Source organism: Propithecus coquereli, unplaced genomic scaffold, assembly GCF_000956105.1.
Source record: "Propithecus coquereli isolate 6110/MARCELLA unplaced genomic scaffold, Pcoq_1.0 Scaffold11, whole genome shotgun sequence".
NCBI lineage: Eukaryota > Metazoa > Chordata > Mammalia > Primates > Indriidae > Propithecus > Propithecus coquereli.
The window spans coordinates 2,943,788-2,964,828 of record NW_012134969.1 but is presented as its reverse complement, the minus strand read 5'-3'; the positions used below and the strand labels follow the sequence as shown (position 1 = coordinate 2,964,828).

Here is a 21,041-nt window from a genome sequence, read left to right as displayed (position 1 = left end):
CCTGCCTCAGCCTCCAGGGTAGCTGGAACTACAGGCACGCGCCACCATGCCTGGCTAATTTTTTCTATTTTTAATTGTTTGGCCAATTTCTTTCTATTTTTAATAGAGACGGGGTCTCACTCTTGCTCAGGCTGATCTCAAGCTCCTGATCTCAAGCAATCCTCCAACCTTGGCCTCCCAAAGTGCTGGGATTACAGGCGTGAGCCACCTCATCCAGCCGTATAACTTTAAATTTTTTTTTTAATTTTTTGAGACACAGTCTCAGTCTTGTCACCCTGGGCTAGAGTGCAGTGACATCATCATAGCTCACTACAGCCTCAAGCTCCTGATCTCAAGCAATCCTCCCACCTTGGCCTCCCAGAGTGCTAGGATTACAGGCGTGAGCCACCTCATCCAGCCGTATATCTTTAGAGTTGTTTTTTTCAGATTGTGTTTACTATATTTCAGATGCTGAGATGAGTCGTCACCTGTGTGTTTGGCTTTTTAGACATCCATCTCTTAATGGTTACCCTCAGTGTTACATTCACCTCCATTCTTATCAATGTAGACAAATACATCTTGATACAAGGCTGTGGGTTTTTAGACCAAACAGGAATCATATTCTCCATCATCTGTTAAATAAGAACTGGTCCAGGAGATACTGTCATCAAGACACCAAGATGCTCTGGAAGCATAAAGCACTACAGAAATACATGGAGGACGTGAATAAGGAGTACCAAACACTTGAACAATGTTTGCAGCATACCTCTGTGAATGAGGAGAACCGAAGGTCCTTGAACCGAAGGCATGCTGAGTTGGCACCACTTGCAGCCATTTACCAAGAAATTCAGGAGGCTGAACAAGCAATTGAAGAATTAGAATCAATGTGTAAAAGTAGGTAAAAGATATTGTGTATAAGGGTGGGATTGATTTTCTAAGTTAAAACTTTTTTGAACTTAATCTTTAAAAAGACCTACAAGTAACAAGCTCAACACTTGCAAAGGGCAAGACTCTATACACAGGGTATTTGATGTATTTTAGCTACTAAAGATCAACTATGCTAAGTGACCACGTTCCTTGTGGAGGTTGCCATGAAGTTCTCCAGGTCTGGGAAACTCAATATTAACCTTTCAGAAGCTTTAATTTATTGAGCAGACCTTTATTGAGCACTATTCTGCTTACCAGGGACACAGAAATACATTTCCTACCCCATCCAAGGGCTTATACGACTTAGTGAGAGAGACTGTATTTATTTAAATATTATTTACAATGGGATACTTGCTCTACTAGAGGAAAGCACAGGGTTTTATGGGAGTAAGTAGGAGGGACACACAAACCAGTCTGCATAGATTGGGTAGAGCTTCCTAGATGAGACCACACTTTAGTGGAGCCACAAAGGAAGCTTTATATTTCATGTTGTATATCTTGAAGTTACTCTCTTTTCAGATTCCTCTGGGAAAATTTCAGAAGATATTCTTTAAAGTCTATTCCAATTGTAGTTTTAGATTATTTGGAATTTGTATGTTTAATGGCTAGAGGTATTTTCTAGGACAAACAGCTGACGATTTCTTAGAACCATGGAACTATTCACGGTTATGTTATCAAATAATAAGCCTAAGTGTCTTTGCTGTTACTTTAAGCACCAAATAAGCATCTCCACTCAGACAAGACCCCCATTCGTCAGAAGTTTACAAACTACCAAACAGGTGTTCAGGGCAATCAATTCCACTTATTTTTCAGATGTAGAACCTTTTAAAATATGAATATGTATATACTTGGGTTACCATATTAGGATTTCAAGGTGGAATTATCTAAATACTGCTTCTAGATTTCTTGTAGAAGTTTAATTAAAGTAATTTTTTTCTAAGAATCTAGTAAGGTTAATTCAGTCATTAATGTAGTCATTTATTTAGTCAGCATTTCCTGAGGGCTTACTATGTAGCCAGGCATTGTTGTAAGAAGCAGGGCTAAAAAGATGATTAAGCCCTAAGGAGCTTACCGTCTAATTTGGGAGATATCCTACATATAAATGAAAGGCAATGTGATAAATGCCAGATTCACAATATAAATCAAGCACTGTAGTAGCTCAAAGAAGGGAGAGACTAATTCTAACAAATAGGTGGGATGGGCTTTTAAATTAGGTTCTGAAGAATGACTTTTCTGGTGAAAAAAGAAAGAAGGACATTCCAGGTAGAGGGAATGGTATGAACCAAAGCTAAGAAGGGGTGAGAATGTGTAGTCGTGTCAGCATGTAGTTTATGGTGCAGAGCGACAGTGGACTAACCTGTTAAGATTGTGATGGGTCTTGAATGTCCTGCTAGGGAGGGTCTGGGACCCACACAGGAGTAGATGCTATGCAAGTTGACCACAGAAACTGGAGATTTTCTAACCAGGCAGGGAAAGAGGACTTGGGCATGATGGCTTAGGGGTGAAGGATTTCTTTTTAGGGTGATGAAAATGTTCTAAAATTGGCTGTGGTAATGATTACACACTTTGTGAATATAATAAAAACTATTTAGACAGGTGATTTTGTGGTGTGTCCCTGCCAGACCTGGGCAAACACTAATCTGTTTCATTAAGCCTTGGTGGTGTTAAGTGATGTCAAGGCCTGTTATTGTTATACCTGCAAAATTCTGGATGTTCAAAGCCTTATTTTCCTGACTTCTATTAGTGATACCGTGAGCCTCTCATGCAAGTTTAATGAGGATATTTTTTACTCTTTTGAATAATGCCACTTAAATTTGTAATTAATTCGTTTTGAGAAAGTTGCTTGCACATAGTAGGGGCTTACTAAATGCTTTTCAATTAAATTGAAATTTTAATTCAATTAAAAATAACTTCTTTCAGCCCTGGTTGTCTCATGTGTAATATTAGTACATTGGATTAGATCATTTCTAAAGGCTCTGCTGGCACTTCAATTCTGCTATTCTATAATAATAGTGATAATAGCTACATTTACTAAGCATTACTATGTGCCAGGCACTAAACTAAGTGCTTTACAAATACGATCTCATTTGAATTCTCAGAGTAACCTTATGAGGTAGGAATTGTTTTATTATCCCCATTTTATAGATAAGGAAACTAAGAGGTTAAATTTCCAAAAGTTGCTCAGTGAGGGGAGGAACAATTATTTAAACTGAAGCAATGAGACTCCAAAGTCTCTGCTCTTTTTCACTGAGCAATGATTCGGAGTCCAATAGGGTTTACCTCTGTAATGCATCTTGCATGAGTCCCCTTCTATTCCTGCCACTAATATATCTTCATTCTATCTCTGACCTAGATGATTACAGTCAGCTCCTAACTTGCTTGTAGTCCTATCTCTAAGCTTTCCTAGTCCAAGTGCAATCTTTTTTTTAGAGACTTAAAGACAGGATCTCACTCTGTTGCCCAGGCTGGAAGTCAGTGGTGTGATCACAGATCAATGTAACCTCAAACTCCTGGGCTAAAGCCATTCTCCTGCCTCAGCCTGCCAAGTAGCTGGGACTACAGGCATTTGCCACCACACCTGGCTAATTTTTAAAAATTTTTGTAGAGACAGGGGTCTCTCTGTGTTGTCCAGGCTGGTCTTGAACTCCTGACCGCAAGTGATCCTCCTGCCTTGGCCTCCCAGAGCACTGGGATTATAGGCATGAGCCACTGCACCTGGCCTCAAGTATAATCAGTCATATTACTCACCTGCTGAAAATTTTCAGTAGCTCCCATTGCCTGGAAATAGAGATTTCTTGGTTTGGGATTTAAAAGCTTCTGCAGAGTGACCCCAGCCTTTCTGTGTAGTGTATTAATTCACTTTGCACATTCTGCCTTCCAACCAAAATAGACAACGTGCCATTCCCTAGATGTATCCACATTGTTCCATGTCTGTCTTTGCTCACTTTGTTAACCCACCAGTTTCACCTTGTTAAAAGTCAGTCCTCTTACAAAGTTTGGCTTGGATGTCATACTTTGGCTTCAGTCCCCTTTGCAAAACAAATATGGTTAACTTTCTTTATTTTGTATTATGATCCTTTATGTAATTGTCTTAACCTCAGCCCCTATCCCAATGGTCTGTTCCTCAAAGAAGGGCCTGTGTCTTAATCATTTTTTATATCTTCTGCAGCATCCAACATAGGATATAATAGGTTCTCAAATCTTTGTTGATATAATGAAATTGAATTAGATTGGATTGTACAGGTTTATGGCAAATAATAATAGGCTACAAGTATAATCTTATATGACTGTAAATCAGAAGATTCTTCCGACACCTTTGAACCAGTAGATACTTGCATTTGTGGCATACGTTCACAATGTGGTACCAATAGTGATACTGTAATTCTGCAACAGATGTTCCACAATGAGAATTAGTTCAAATGACGGCTTAGCCAGGAAGCCCTCCTTAAGTGCTGACGTCTGGGTTAGGCCTTCTCATTTATGCCCCCATGGCACACTGGCAGTGCCCTCATCACAAATTGTAGTCATAAGTATGTGTCCACCTTTCCCACCAGCCTGAGCCACTTGAGGCCATAAGCCATGTTTTATCATCCCTGGAGTGTCTAGCACATAATGTTAAATGTTGGAAACTTGAATTAGGCACAGAATCCCACCAAACCCTAATGACTTCCATGATTAGAGGAGAATTTTAAAGAGCCTTTTAAAGAGCTCCTTTATAATTATGATTCTTCATTTCTATTTTCATTATAATTATTAACAATTAAGAATTTTTCTACCTCAGTTTGCATCTGTCACTACTGACAAGTGAAGTTTCTAGGCATCAAAAGCAGTGGAATTAAAGGTCATAGGATCTACCATACTTGGCCACTATATCATTGTTACCTTGTTTTGCCAGAGTTCCATGATTTAATTTTTTACTTTTGAAATGGTGTGAAAAGGATCATTGTTTTCATAAAGCATGTGTTACAAAAATATGTTTTATTTGAACCACATGGTATTTTTTTTTATTTTGTCAGCTGAATTTAAGATTTACCCACATGGTATTTTAAGGGGGCAAAGTGGCACACACCTTTAATCCCATGTACTCAGAAGGCTGAGGCAGAAGGATCACTTGAGCCCAGGAGTTCAAGTCCAGCCTAAGCAACATTGAGACTTCGTCTCTAAAAAAAAATGTGTACTAGATATGAATGGATCAAGAGAATTTTTTTTTGTTTTTGAGACATAGTCTCACTCTGTTGCCCTGGGTAGAGTGTGGTGGCATCATTTGTAGCTCACTGCAATCTCAAACTCATGGGCTCAAGCAATCCTCCTGCCTCAGCCTCCTGAGTAGCTTGGACTACAGGTTTGTACCATGACGCCCGGCTAATTTTTATGTTTTTAGTAGAGATGGGGTTTTGCTCTTGCTCACGCTGGTCTCAAACTCCTGAGCTCAAGCAATGCTCCCCCCTCAGCCTCCCACAGTGCTGGGATTACAGGCATGAGCCACTGTGCCCGACTAAGAGATTTCAAGAGTTCTTATTTCTAACTTCTCTAGGCCAAAGTGTAAGTGCTCGTCATGCTGGACACACATCACAGTGTGCTAAGTATGGTTACCACTTAAACAGGAATTGCTCACTCCAGTTTGCTCCAAAACTTACCTCATTGGGTTTATATTTAATTAGCCAATCCCTTTTTAAACCTGTTTGATTAATCACAGATTTCTATAATTACTTATAGCTGCTCAAATCACAAGCTTTGGCGGGCAAGATCATGCTACTTTTCACATTGAGGTTTTTTGGACATGCTTAGCAAATTCTTGTTAATTGACACTCCCCAGCGTTTTTTTGTTTTGTTTTGTTTTGTTTTGTTTTTTCTGAGACAGGGTCTCACTCTGTTGCCCGGGCTAGAATGCAGTTGCATCATCATAGCTCACTCCAACTTCAAACTCCTGGTCTCAAGTGATTGTTAAGCCTCAGCCTCCGAAGTAGCTGGGACTGCATATACATGCCACAAACGCCCGGCTAATTTTTCTGTATCTGGCAGAGACAGGGACTCGATATGTTGCCCAGGCTGGTCTCAAACTCCTGGCTTCAAATGATCCTCCTGCCTTGGCCTCCCAGAGTACTATGATTACAAGCATGGGCCACTATGCCTGGCCTCTCCAACTATTTTAATTGTTTGTGTTTGTATAATCTCTTGGCTTCCCAACTGAAATAAAACTTAGCAGACAAAGAAGAGGTGGCTATTTAAGAGTTTCTTTGTAAGTATTTAAAAACTTTACCATTATTTCTGTTGCTGGCTTTTTTAGGTCTAAATAAACAAGATGAAAAGCAGTTACAAGAACTTGCATTGGAAGAAAGGCAAACTATTGATCAAAAAATCAACATGTTATACAGTGAGGTATGTTTAAGGAGGTAGACTAATCTCAATAGTGATATATGAAGGAATACTGTTTTTGCTAGACTCTAGTGCTCAAAATGTTGGTTTAAGTGTTCTCTTATGAAAAGTAGTTAAACTGGATTTAGTGCTATAATTTGCTGCAGAATGAGATTGAAGGAATTGTGATGTCAAAAAATAAAACAAAGACCCCCAGAGCAAAAAAATTTCAAAGCTTAGTATGTTATCTTGCCAGGCAAGAGAACACATGCTGATAAAGAAATTTCGTTCACCGTGGGGAAGAGCCATGGGTTTTTAAGTGTTAGAAGTGTGAGTGGGAGTATTCATGGTGTTTGTGTTTTTGCCCTCTAGGTATAACAGAATGAATCCAAGGGTGTAGAGATGGTTGGTTAACACACATGTTTAGTTAGGTCTAGTGAGGGTCTGTTATGGTGTATGATACTATATCAGCATCAGCTGAAATCTCCTAGCCATGGAAGTGGAAAATTTTCCTTCACCCATGGTCTCTTTTCCTTATAAAGACAATGAAGAACACAGTACTACATACCATGTTTCCCTCTCATATTTGCCATCTTCCTACTTTAGTCTCCCTTACTCTGGAAATCCAGGAGAGGGGTCTTTTTAGGGGTTAAAGGGATGAAATGGAGGTGTCAGTTATTTTTATAACTGATTCAACCAGTTTATCAAAGGCAGAAGCAGGATGTCTGACTTTTAGTCTAATATTCTCTCCCACAGACTATATAATTGCTAGCAGAGATGGAGTATTTCAGAAATTGGCAGTAGGGGCCAGACACAGTGGCTTATGCTTATAATCCTAGCACTTTAGGAAGCCGAGTCAGGGGGATCACTTGAGGTCAGTTCAATGCCAGCCTGGGCAACATAGTGAGATCCCATCTCTACAAAAAATTTTAAAAAGCTGGGCATGGTACCATGTGCCTGCAGTCCCGCTACTGGGGAGGCTGAGGCAGGAAAATCACTTCAGCCCAGGAGTTTGAGGTTGCAGTGAGCTGTGATGACACCACTGCACTCCAACCCAGGCAACAAAGCGAGAGCCTGTCTCAGGAAAAAAAAGAAAAAGAAATTGGCAGTAGGGAGAGTCATTACATGTAGGTACTTTTAGTTTGATTTGAATGACCTTTATTAGCAATTAAATTGCTTCCCTTTTCTTCCTAAGAGAAAAGTTCACTGTGAGAAAGCCCCCTTTTTACTTGTCACAGCTGAGAAAATCTATTTGGGCCTTATCTTGTGAGTCCTCAATGTAGTCTTAAAATAGAGTGAGTACTGAGAAGGCAAAGCATGACATGGTGTCTGTTGTCATTTATGGCAAGAGAAAATATGAAATTACATGTAAAAAGTCTTCATTTTCTCTCAAAGCCTTGCTTCATTCATTAAATGAAAGAAACTACTGTTCAGAACTAATTATAAGAGGTAAAATCTGAATGAATGGAACACTGTGGACTTTGATCTAAACTTTTGCATTTTAGAAAATTAAGATAATCTGACAAGTAACTTCATTGTTAACATGAGTTGATCATCTATTTTAGGTCTAATTAGATCTACTTATTACAGCATTTTAGAATTAACCTCATTGAGATGTTAATATTTGTTAATAACTGATCTTTTTTTAATGTTATGGGAGCTTTTATCTAAGTTCAAGAAATAATAGTATGCCAGTGAAAATACACACAGCAATGCTGATGTTTTTTTCTTTTCCAGCTTTTCCAGAATCTAGTGCCAAAAGAGAAATATGACAAAAATGATGTTATTTTAGAGGTGACATCTGGAAGAACTACTGGTGGTACATATAAAATAATTTTATTGTGATCTAAAAAAATACTTAAATTTTACCTTGATTTGATATCACTGTACCTTTAAAAGTCCATTAAATGTGTTTAATTTTGGAAATAGTTATTCCTCATTTTCCTAAGGGGCTCACAACCTATGGATGACTCTCTTAGAAATTTGTGCTGACTGAATATTTTTTATATTTTCTTTTAGGTGATATCTGCCAACAATTTACCCGAGAAATATTTGACATGTACCAGAATTATTCATGCTATAAACACTGGAAATTTGAACTTCTGAATTATACACCAGCAGATTATGGTAGGCATATTTCAGGATTTTATCTGTAGAAGATGCTGAAAATCATTTTACCTGTGATCTTGATCAGAACCAAGTTGTCCCATTTTTAAAAACTTTTGGTCTGTATCAACTAGACACTGTGACATAAGCTTGTCAACCACAGTGGCTTATAGTAGAATTAGTTGGGAGAAGAGAATGGGAAGGAAGGAAGCATCCTAGGAAGGAATAGGTGAATTAGAGAAAATTCCCCTGTGGAAGATAGATATTTACTTTGCCTTGAAAGTCACTGCTCTGTGAATTCAAAGCAAAGATATATTAAAGTATTTACTCTAAAGAACTTTATCATTTATGTGAAACTTTATCATTTACAATCAGAGACTATTATTAGTTAGACTAAGTAGGCAATAATATGTTAGATTTTTAGGGCAGTGCAAAAAAAGTTAATCATTTGTATTTTCAAGAAACTTCCACTCTATTTGGGCTGATAAAAATTTATATGACATAAACAATAACAAACAGTGCAAGTTCTTAAACATTTAAATACTCAAGCATGTTAATTCAGAACATCTGATAGTATTTCTCTCACTTTCCCCATTCTTTTAATCCATCTGAAAAGTTTTGTCTACTTGGTTACATAGTGATATGCTGTAGTTGACAGAGGGGTCATCAGTAATAAACCATAAACCATCAAAGAGTGGAAATAAGATTAACACCTTAACTGCCATATGAGTTGTATTTAACTCACACTAGTTTTTAACCCAGGGCCTCACAAAGCAAAACCTGGGCAAAACCTTGTAGTTGGTTGGTAAAAATCTTATTTGCTGATGTTCTTATTGTTACAATTAATACTGACAAATTAATTCTAAAAACATGGATTAAATGAACAGAAGTCAGTACATTGTGTTTCTATTTATGTTTACCTTTAAGTCACACTTAAGCCTGACAAGTCACGAAAAACACTTTTATGAACTATTTTTCAAGTTTTCATATTACTTTTTACATTACTAATTTTCAAGTTTTTATATTATTTTTTATTCAAAAAACACAGAAGACAATAAAAAATACAAATTTTTCATTAAATTAGAAAGGATTGTTTTGTTTTCCAAGTTTTTATTCTATTTTCATAATAAAACACCATGGCCCCAAGGAAGAAATTTTTTCTCATGTGGCAGTCAATGTGTTAATATAAGTTAAACAACAGAGAGAAATTAAAACCAGGAAGCAGCATAAGTAAGCTGTACTGGGTACGGATTTCAAATATAGCCAGTGGCTGGGAGAGGGGAACATCAGTGAGAGCAGAGGGAAGGAACAACTTGAGCAACGGCTCAGAGGTGGGAAAGATCATGGCATGTGGGTAGGACAAGGAGGAGGCCAATTTACCCACAGCATATTTGTGATAGGAAGCAATAGCTAAAGTAGGTTTGAGTGGGTAGGTTTTGAACAGCCTTGAAAGCTGAACAAGCCTTGATTGGTAGGCAATAGGGAGCTGTTGAAAATTTTATTAATAAGAATATGATTTAGGCCGGGTGTGGTGGCTCACGCCTCTAATCCTAGCACTCTGGGAGGCCGAGGCGGGAGGATTGTTCGAGGTCAGGAGTTCGAGACCAGCCTGAGCAAGAGTGAGACCCCGTCTCTACTAAAAATAGAAAGAAATTGGCTGGACAACTAAAAATATATGTAGAAAATTAGCCGGGCATGGTGACGCATGCCTGTAGTCCCAGTTACTTGGGAGGCTGAGACAAAAGGATTGCTTGAGCCCAGGAGTTTGAGGTTGCTGTGAGCTAGGCTGATGCCATGGCACTCACTCTAGCCTAGGCAACACATCAAGACTCTGTCTCAAAAAAATAAATAAATAAATAAGAATATGATTTGATAAAATGTATATTTAAAGAAGATTATTTTGACAACGTTATGAAGGATGCACTGAAGAGGCTAGATTTAAGGCAGACTGCAAAGAGGTTATTAGAGTAACCCACACATGACAAGGAGTTAGAATTGGAAATAGGGATACATGTGAGAGACCTTGAAAGGACAAATGGGCAAAATTTTCTAAGCGACTGGATACAAGAGGGGCTATCGCTTGCCTAGTATGTCCTGTATATACAACCTCATAACCCTGGGAGATTAGATACTATTAATCTCATTTTACAGATGAGGATCTAGGCTCAGAGAGTAAGTAACTAATTCAAGATCGCACAATAAGTAATGGCAATCTTGGGATTAAATTTAAGTCTCTCTGATCCCAAGCTGTATTACATTTCATTAGTCTTTTCTGACACAAAAGAGATAAGGCACAGTGATTCTAGTTTTTTTAGCTGGGAAGATTGTGATATTTGTTCATTCATGCCATCAAGCAGAGTAGAATTTTGGAAGACAGAGCCCATTTGGAAAGAATAACTATGAGTGGGTTTTGAATTATTAAGTTTGAGGTTATAGTGAGAATCCATTTAGAAATATTCAGTAAATGCTGAAGTTGTGTAACCAGAGCTTTGGTGAGAGAATAGAATTCAGGAGAGCTATTTGATAGCTGTTAGCACGGAGATAATGTCTGATACTGAGAGAATAAGTGAGGGAGAACCTATAGAGAGGGAAATGCAAGGCACCAAGCTTTGAAGAATGGCCACATTTAGAAAGATAGACCAGTTGGCAAAAGAAGAAGAGGAGTCAGATAAGCAGAAAAACTATGAGGACACTGTAATATTATGGAAGCAAAAAAGGAGTTTCAAGGAGAGTATACTCACATACAGCAGCATTATAAAAAAGAGAATAGTGGGAAATGTCATCAGTGACCTCTGAGATGTATATTTTGAATAGGACTTTCAAAAATAGAAGGGAGATGAACTTAGTAACAGGAAGAGAGGTTCTGTTCCAGGTATGTAGAGCCGCCTAAATAATGGTTGGGAAATCTTTCTTTTAAACAATGACTCACTGGCAAATAAAAATATTTTGAAAAGTAAAAAGCTCTTTTTTTGAAAAAAAAACATTATAAATAATTTACTCAAATACCTTTACAATTAAAGACTAAGAATAAACCCTCTATTCATTGAAATTATAAAATAATTTTTTAAAAATGGATTTTTTTATTATAACCAGTTATGAGAAGAAAAGATGTAGATAGAGAAAAGGAAAAAAGCACCTACCTTATAAAATATATCTATTAAATTATATATATACATATTTATGATATTTAATTGAAATGGAGAGGAACTCACAGATACCCACAGAGATTCATACAGCACTAAAACCTAAGGATGGAAAGAAACACTTTTATGCAAAAATTCATACATTAAGTGACTTTTACAGTCTTATAGTTTTGTGATTATAGGTACAAATAAAGACAATACTCAACCATTACATAAATAGTCCAAAGGAAATGTAAAAAGATAGTCTTTTTTTTTTTCTTTTCTAAGAGACAGGGTCTTGCCCTATTACCCAGGCTGGAGAACAGTGACACAATCATAGCTCACTGCAGCCTCGAATTCCTGAGCTCAAATGATCCTCCTGCCTCATCCTCCCTAGCAGCTGGGACCACAGGTGTGAGCCACCATGCCTAGCCAATTTTTCTTATCTTTTGTAGAGATGGGGTCTCACTATACTGCTTAGGCTGGTCTTGAACTCCTGGCCTTAAGCTGTCCTCCTGTCTCAGCCTCCCAAAGTGCTGGGATTACAGGCATGAGCCACTGTGCTTAGCTCTTTATGAGACAGTCTTGTGGAAGCAGTGGAGGGTAATGGCTCTTGATAAGTAGTGTGGTTCTGACAGTGTTAATCTATAAACCTGGTATCTAATGAATTGAAATATTTCCCGAGTTAAAGGGATTCTATGACGTGTATTGCATTATCTCCCCGGTCCTCAACAGATTGTTTAAAATTATGTTTTGTTATTCCCTACTCACCAGTTGAATTTGGGGAAAGGTCACTTCAAGTAATGCGATGGTTAATTTTCCAGAGACATACTTTTCACCACAACTGTGAGAAATAAATTTGTGAGGGAAGTCCCACTGTCCTTGAAGAGCTTTGTGATCAGTCTTCTCTGTAGGCCAGACCTTGCAGTGAGAACTTTGGTTACTGAATTAGAAAACCTAAATGCAGTGGCAGTAATTGGCAAGGTGGCCATAGTTACCATATTGGACAGCAGAGTCAAAGCAGCATTCAGAATAGTGTGCTTTTCACAGACTTTTGAAGTGAATAGAACACATCATAGTATTCCTAGAAGTAAAATAGATAGGAAGCCTACTAAATTCTTACTTGCTCTGTGTAAGAGAAAAGTTCTAGGTCAAGTGAACAAAAGTCTAACCTGAGTTATAAAAACAGAGAGTCACAGCACCTCAGTCAGTTCACAGACTTGAGCCCTTTTATAGACCCAAAACTCCTTGAATGAAGGAAAGGGTGGGTCCCCTTGAGAAAGGACCCTGGTATAATGCCAAAACTTTATACTGTTAATCTTTCCCCCAACCTCTGCAAAGGGACCTATGGCATTTTAACAGGGTAACTATGTATTGAGGAAGAGAAAATAATCAGACCTTTTGGGGACTGCTGGATGCTGACTCTGAACGAAGAGTAATTCCAGGAGATGCAAAATGTCAGTGATCTACCAGTCAGAGCAGGGGCTTATGGAAGTCAGGTGATCAATGAGTTTTAGCCCAGATCCATCTCACAGTGGGTCCAGTGGGTCCCTGAACCCATCTTGTGGTTATTTCCCTACTTCCAGAATGCATAATTGGAATAGACATACTTAGCAGCTGGCAGAATTTCCACACTGGTTCCCAGACCTGTGGAGCAAGGGCTGGTGGAAAAGACCAAGTGGAAAGCACTAGAAGTGCCTGTAGGAAAATAGTAAACCAAAAGCAATGCCACATTCCTGGAGGGATCGCAGAGATTAATGCCACCGTCAAGAACCTAAAATATGCAGGAGTGGTGATTCCCACCACATACCCATTCAGTTCTCCTATTTGGCCTGTGTGGAAGACAGATGGATCCTGGAGAATGACAGTGGATTATGCTGTCATACATAAACCTAACTAAGTGGTGACTCCAGTTGCAGCTGCTGTACCAGATGTGGTTTCATTGCTTGAGCAAATTAACATATTCCCTGGTACCTGGTATGCAGCTATTGATCTGGCAGATGCCTTTTTCTCCATCTCTGTCAATAAGGGCCACTAGAAGCAATTTGCTTTCACTTGTCAATGCCAGCAATATACCTTCACAGTCCTTCCTCAGGGGTATATCAACTCTCCAGCCCTCTGTCACAATTTAGTTCATAGGAATCTTACCTTTCCCAAGATATCTTCCTATCCCAAGATATCTTCTGGTCCAGGAGAGCCAATGTGTAGTTCCAGTTACTACTGGTACTTGTCAACAGCTACATGTCAACACTGTACTAAATGCTCTGCATATATTTAACTGTTATTCCTCACAAAAACCCTTGGAAAGTAGATTGAATTCAGGGCTATATCATGTCTACATATGCCTTGAGGCAATACTCATATAATCTGTAATACAGATGGCTCCTCCTTCAGATGTGCAATGCTGTAACCCTAGTTATATATTATTATTATTATTATTGATAAATAGGAAACCAAAGCATGGACAAATAACTCGCCTGTGAGTACACAGCTGGGAAAAGGAGGAGCTTGAATTTGCACCCAGGCAGCCTAAAACTGGCTTTATTAATCTATACAGTAAAATGATAGCTTTCTCATTTTCAGCTCATATAAATTCAAGTTTTTTTTTAATTCACTCACTTAAATTCAAGTATTTGCATGTGACATGAAGTAGAGGGGACAGGGGAATAATTTTTAAAGTACACCATGAATGTGAGATGGCAAATTTAAATTTGTCATGGGTTTACTCTGTTTCAGTTCCTGGTTATCTTTCATAATATGACCATCTTACCACACTGAGTATGAATGGTAAACAATTAGATTTTTCATATCATCTGTCCCCTAAATGCACATAACCTTCTTTATCTGGTATTCAAGAAGATTAACAGTAATCTGTTCCACTGCTGAGGAAGACCAGCTGTATTAGACTTATTAAGAGACAGTATGTTGGTCTCTGATAAGATACCTTCCTAAAGCACTTTCTTTTTTTCTCTTTTCTTTTTTTTTATGGGCAGCACTCTGTACCAGTAAAGGTTCAGAGAGCTCCCCATTTTCAAAGATAATCTAAATATACCCAATTTTTGTATAACATGCTGACTTTAGAAACTAAGTGGGTTAAGGTTATCGTGTGTTCATTAGAAGCATGTTATGAAGATGGCAGCTACAATGGCAGCTAGTTTTCAGTCTCTCTGGATCCCCATGAAAAAACATACAGATGAACTGGATAGCAAAACCGAAACCCATGGGCAGCATTTATGCTAACATCGGTTGCAAGATATCCCCACAAAACCCCCAAATACAAGAGGCTGGGGCAAACCACCAATAGCCATAGGACCTGCATGGTATATAAACATGCAGGAGGAAGAAGGAAGCAGGGGGTGGCATCTGACTGATGCGAAAACTAGAGAACCCCCAAATAACTAATGGTTATTCTGTGGAAGTTGAGGGTCAATTGTGAACATGAACTGAAACTAGGAGAAATTTTGCTTTCTTCAACAGTGAGTGATTGCTCAGACCTTAGGTAAGAAGATCCTAAGAGGCCAAGCCATCTAGCCCCCATGATCTCTCAGAATGGAGCCTATAGCGCTCACTTCTAGAACGGCCCCAGACTGAGAAAGAACAGCTAGGAGTAGAATCAAAATTGAGCAGGACAGTTCATCAGCTGTGTATAGGACTGGGGGAAAAAATGAGCAGGACAGGAATAAAGAAGGGAAAAGAAGGTCTAGACCAAAGTCAGGGAAAACAACCAGCAAGTACCAGCAAGCAGGTCCTGTTTATTTGAAGATCACACAAAGCCACAGAAAAGAGCTCTGTGAAATTAGAAAAGCCTTCCTAGAGTTGGCCTCATTCTAAAGCTTAAGGAAAAGTAATTTCACATAAAAATAAGCCATAGGAAAGTATCAAAGTCAAATTCCATAGAAAATTTTATAGAAAAAAAAAGAATAAGCAGAATAATATTCCTACAGACAATGAAAGCACACTGGAAAGATGTGTCTAGAAACAGATCAAAACTAATCTATTTCAAAACAAGACGTTAAGACAACAATATGAGCTGTGAAAGAACCTTATAAATCAGGATTAGAAATGAAGTGACAGACTCAGGAAAGAATTAGAAATAAAAGAAAAATTATTTCAGTAATGAATAAATCAGAGGGAACATATGAGCAGATAAACAGATCATTTAATGCCTTAAGAAAGCAGTAGTCAAAAAAAGGTAATTTTTTTTTAAATTAAAAAGAAGAAAAATAAGAAAGGATGAAGGAAAATGACAAATATTGATGATAGGCAAAAAGATTATGTGATAAAAAGAGTCAGAGCAGGTACTATATTCATTATCTATTTCAGGTAACAGATTACCCAAATCTTCCTTTGAGCTGAAGCTACAAGGTAAAAAAAATAAATAAATAAAAATCAAAAAGCCAAATTACCCAAAGCTTAGCAGCTTTAAAGCAACAAACATTTTTTATCTCAGAATATATGAGTGTCAAGAATCAGGGAGCTGCTTTCCTGAGTGATTCTGGCACAGGGTTTCAGTGAAGCTGTTGAGTGGGGCTGTAGTCATCTCAACACTTGACTAGGGCTTAAGGGTCTGCTTCCAAGTCACTCACATGTTTGTTGGCAGGTATGTTTCTCACCACAAGTACCTCTCCATGGGGCTGCGCACAATACGGCAACCTGTTTCTCCCAAGTGAGTGATGCAGGAATGTAAGCCAGCACCCAAGACAGAAGCCATGGTTCTTTGTAATCTAATCTCAGAAGCTGACATAGTATTACCTCTGCCGTATGCTATTGATCCTATAGACCATCTGGGAGGGAACTATAAGGGTATGAATACCAGGAGGCAGGGGTCATGGGGGCACCACCTTTGAGGCTGCCTAAGACAAGTACTAACATCTATGTTTCAAGAAAACTCTTCTGAAATAGAAAAATATATATATTTGAAGCCACGTATTTAAAGAGCACATCTGAAACTATCCAGCTAAAATAATCAACACTAAGATATATTCTAGTCAAATTTTTGGACTTGAAAAAAAAGGAAAAGATCCATTGGTCATGTAGAAACAAAGACCTGTGACTTATAAGGGAAAGAAAATTAGATTTTCATCAGACATTTTCATCAGAAGTTAACTTGAAGAAGTTCCCATTGACCAAAGGTGGGAAAATTGCACTTCAATAATAATAATTGCAATTGATTTAAACATGCTAGGTGTGTTTAAATCCTTGAGTTCATAGTGATATTTTAAAATTTTAATTGATTATCTTTAGAGGATTAAAAGGAACAAGTTTGGTGTATTACAAAAAAAAAAATATGTTAGTATGTTGGTAAAACTGGTAAAGGGACAGAATGAAGTATTTATCCTGCCTCTCCTGTATAACTGTATTACTGAGTGATCAAATAATAGACAAGGGGAAGTATCTCTTTATAAGTGTATTTTAACTAGTAAGTGAGAAAGAAATGGTAGAATTAGACTATCACCATTTTATAACCTCCAGTGATGCCATTAAGCATCAAAGGCTGTCAAGACCATAAAAAGAGAAACATCCAGATGTCATATGCCTCCTGTAGTCTTGCCAAGGGGCTCAAGCTGGTAACTGATCCAGTCTCTGGATCAGCTGCCAAATTGCAGCCAATAATACAGAGGGCAGCAGAACAGGTTGGATTGCAGCAAGACCAGACTGTTGGAAGTTCTACTGGTCAGCAGCCCAAGTTCCTCAACAGATAATATGTAGGAAATGAAAGAAATAGATGATGAACATGTGGACTGAGAAACTTAAAAGACATCAAAATTTTTTAAATGCACAAGACTAAAAACTATATTGCCTAGGGCTACACATTTAGGTAATCAAATTATAATAAAGTCAATATAATGATTATTCATGGGCAAGGGAGAGGATTATGACTGGGAAGGGCTTATGGGGTGACTAGCAAAGTTCTGTTTCTTGACCTGGTTGGTGGTCATTAAACCATATATTCGATTAGTGTTTTTCTGTGTCTGTATATAATTGTATCATTAAAATATGTTTTTAAATTGTTAGATAAGAATAAGCTAGCCAAGGCTGTTATTTTGTGGTAGTCTTCCTACTCCACAGATAAGCAAAAGCTAACTTTCAGTATAAATTCCTAAAAACTCCCTCCAGAGTTAGTCAACATTATGAAATTATTCTGTTATTGAGCATTCTTTTATATATGACACCATATTGGCCTAAGCCCGCACAAGGCAGTTTAATGCAGAAAACATCCCAGTATTCTTTTTTGTTGTAATAGTATTTTTTTCTGATTATAAAAATAAAACTTGTTCATTATAGAAAATTTAGAAATAAAAAAGCATAAAAAGTAGGCCGGGCGCGGTGGCTCACGCCTGTAATTCTAGCACTCTGAGAGGCCGAGGCGGGTGGATCGCTCAAGGTCAGGAGTTCGAGACCAGCCTGAGCAAGAGCGAGACCCCATCTCTACTAAAAAATAGAAAGAAATGATCTGGACAACTAAAAATATAGAGAGAGAGAAAATATTAGCCGGGCATGGTGGCGCATGCCTGTAGTCCCAGCTACTCGGCAGGCTGAGGCCGAAGGATTGCTTGAGCCCAGGAGTTTGAGGTTGCTGTGAGCTAGGCTGACACCACGGCACTCAACTGTAGCCTGGGCAACAAAGCGAGACTCTGTCTCAAAAAAAAAAAAAAAAAAAAGTAAAAGGTCTACTGCTGAGAGATAACCGTAAATAATATTTTGGTATGTTTCCTTTTATATATTAACACATTTACATTGGGAAAATATAGTTTTGTACATACTTTATGTTCTCATCTCAGGCTCTATACTCACATTCAGGCCTTAGGTTAAGGACATTTAGAATTCTGATCCCTTTCAAAGTAGAATTCATTGATATTTCAGGATTTTTTTTTCCTAGGTGGACTACATCATGCAGCTGCCCGAATTTCTGGTGACAATGTCTATAAGCATTTGAAGTATGAAGGTGGGATTCACCGAGTTCAGCGAATCCCTGAGGTGGGCCTGTCGTCACGGATGCAGCGTATTCACACAGGAACAATGTCAGTTATCGTCCTTCCTCAACCAGACGAGGTAACCTCACCAGGAGGCGCAAAAACTCACTCCCTGTAAATGGGTATTGTGCTAAAAGCCTTCCAGGAAAATCTGTTCTTTTCATGGTTACGGATTGGACTTTACAGTCTGTAATAGGAAATCTTTAACTCTTCCCCAGATAAAGTTCCCCCTCTAATGGCAGATCAAGATATTGTTTTGTTTTAAGTAGAAGTCACTTCTTTTCAAAAAAACCAGAATCCACAGACCTTTTTTTAATATTGTTGCCTAAATTTTCTCTTAAGAAAAAAAATGAATTCCACAGATAATATCAAGGTCAGTGATGTAATATCTGTATGGAGTCTATATATCTTTTTATATGTCTTTTTAGTTGAATACAGCCATCTTCCCTGTATTTTTCTTTCCCTGACCTTTTCTAAACATAGAGAAAGTTGAAAGACTACCACAATAAAAACTTTTATAACCTCCATCTGAGGTTGTAATTATTTACATTTTCTCACATTTGGTTGATTCCTATATACATCTGTATATACATTTTTTTAAGTGAACTATAAAGGATACAGTAGACACCATGAGACTTTTCCTTCCACTTTTTCCATATATCTCCTTACAATAAGGACATTCTTCTATATAAGCATACTACCTTTATCTATGAAAATTAACTACAATTGTGTAATATTATCTAATATCTAGTCCATTTGACAGTTTTCCCAGTCAACTCAAAAGTATTTTTATAGTGATCTATTTATATTTTAATTTTTTTTAGAGACAATTTTTTTTTAATTTTTTTTAGCTATGTTACCCCAGCTAGACTCGAACTTCTGGGCAATCCTCTTGCCTCAAGCCTTCAGAGTAGCTGGACTAAAGGCATGTCCACCATACCCAGCTACAGCTATTTTTTTTAACTAGTATCCTGTCAAGTTTCACACATTGCAATTAGCTGTTATATTTCTTTGAGTCCAGAACAGTCTCCCAACTTTTTTTTTTAATGATGCTGACTTTTTGAAGAGTCTAGACCATTTGTCTTGTAGAATGTTCCACATTCTGGATTCCTCTGTCTTTTACCTCATGCTACTCTTTAACTTGTTCCTTTATCTTCTCTATTGTAGTGAAAGTTATATCTATTAATAAATGTTCCATTTCATTCAGGTTACACATTTTGAGCGAGACGACTTCATAGGTGCAGTTACAGTCATGTTGCATCTTACCAGAAGTCACACAATGTCAGATTGTCCCATTTTTAGTATGGCTTAGTTTGAGCATTTAGTTAAGATGGTGACCACAAAAATATCTACATTGTGAAAGTATTAACATATTTCTCCCTTTGCAATTACTAAGTAATCTCTAGGGTATACATACCATCTTCCCAATAACCTTTCATCCATTGTTTTAACATCTATTGGTGATCCTTGCCTGAGTCAGTTACTTAGTTTGGGGGTTGCAAGATGGTGATTTTTCTAATCCTATCGTTCCTTCTATATTTATTAACTGGCATTCTTCTGTAAAGAACTTTCCTCCCTACTACCTTCTCACCCACAACACCCCCACCTTCTTCCTTTCTTTCTCTTTTGATTTCATTATAAACTCATATCAAGTTTCATATATTGACTTCATTATAGACTCATGGATTTATATTTTAATTCAGTGACTTATAATCATTATTCTTTTTGATGTTCAAATCATCCCAAATTTGGCCTGTAGTAGCCTTTTTAGGATGCCCCTTTTGTCCTTTTGAAATGATGCCATCAGTCTTTGAGTGTGCCCGTGCTTTCTGTACAATTAGATATCCCAGGCCCATTTTATGTTATCCTGCCTCAGATTTGGACTCAGCTGGTTCATTTTTGTGGGAAATGTACCCAGAAATCGAGATCTGGTTAGTGGTGTGTGCTCATTATTACCAGAGTGTTCTTAATTCTAGACTCTTTCAGTGGATAGAACTAGGAAATAAATGTTTTAAAATCACAGCTTCATATTATCATTACCAATTCAAATTTTACATTGTAGAGATTTTCGTCCCCCCCCAAATTCTTGCATTTTGTATTTATATCTCTTTCTACTTAGAGAAAAAATCTTGTTAAATAATAATTTTAATATGTTTACTTATTTACTTTATTATGCAATGTATATAAAATAGTTTTAAAATTACAATATCAACATGACTAATAGTAAACTACTGAGTAATATGTAAGATTTTTTCCTTATAATATATCCTGCCAAGAATGCATAGTCAGAGCACTATGTTCAAAGGCCACCTAAAATATTAATAATTTTTTTCTGTGTGGTTATGTTATCATTATGATAAATATTTTGGTTCATTTGTTTCTGTTTATATTTAATTTTAGGTTTTTATTTTTTGTTCCTCTTTTACTTTATTTATTGTACATGTAAACATTAACATGGTTCAAAAATCAAAACCATAGGCCGGGTGCGGTGGCTCACGCCTGTAATCCTGGCACTGTGGGATGCCGAGGCGGGCGGATCGTTTGAGCTCAGGAGTTCGAAACCAGCCTGAGCAAGAGC

General features: G+C 37.6%; 1 protein-coding gene across 1 annotated transcript in view; it reads left to right on the top strand.

The window, feature by feature from the left end:
• The window catches only part of MTRF1 (mitochondrial translational release factor 1), a 37,593-nt gene that overhangs the window by 1,671 nt on the left and 14,881 nt on the right, over positions 1-21,041 (top strand). Inside the window, exons 2-6 of the mRNA XM_012648710.1 lie at positions 448-873; positions 6,194-6,285; positions 7,999-8,080; positions 8,281-8,388; positions 18,370-18,542. Coding sequence (XP_012504164.1) covers positions 456-873; positions 6,194-6,285; positions 7,999-8,080; positions 8,281-8,388; positions 18,370-18,542 — 873 coding nt within the window. The 5' untranslated portion in view covers positions 448-455. The remainder of the gene's footprint in view (positions 1-447; positions 874-6,193; positions 6,286-7,998; positions 8,081-8,280; positions 8,389-18,369; positions 18,543-21,041) is intronic.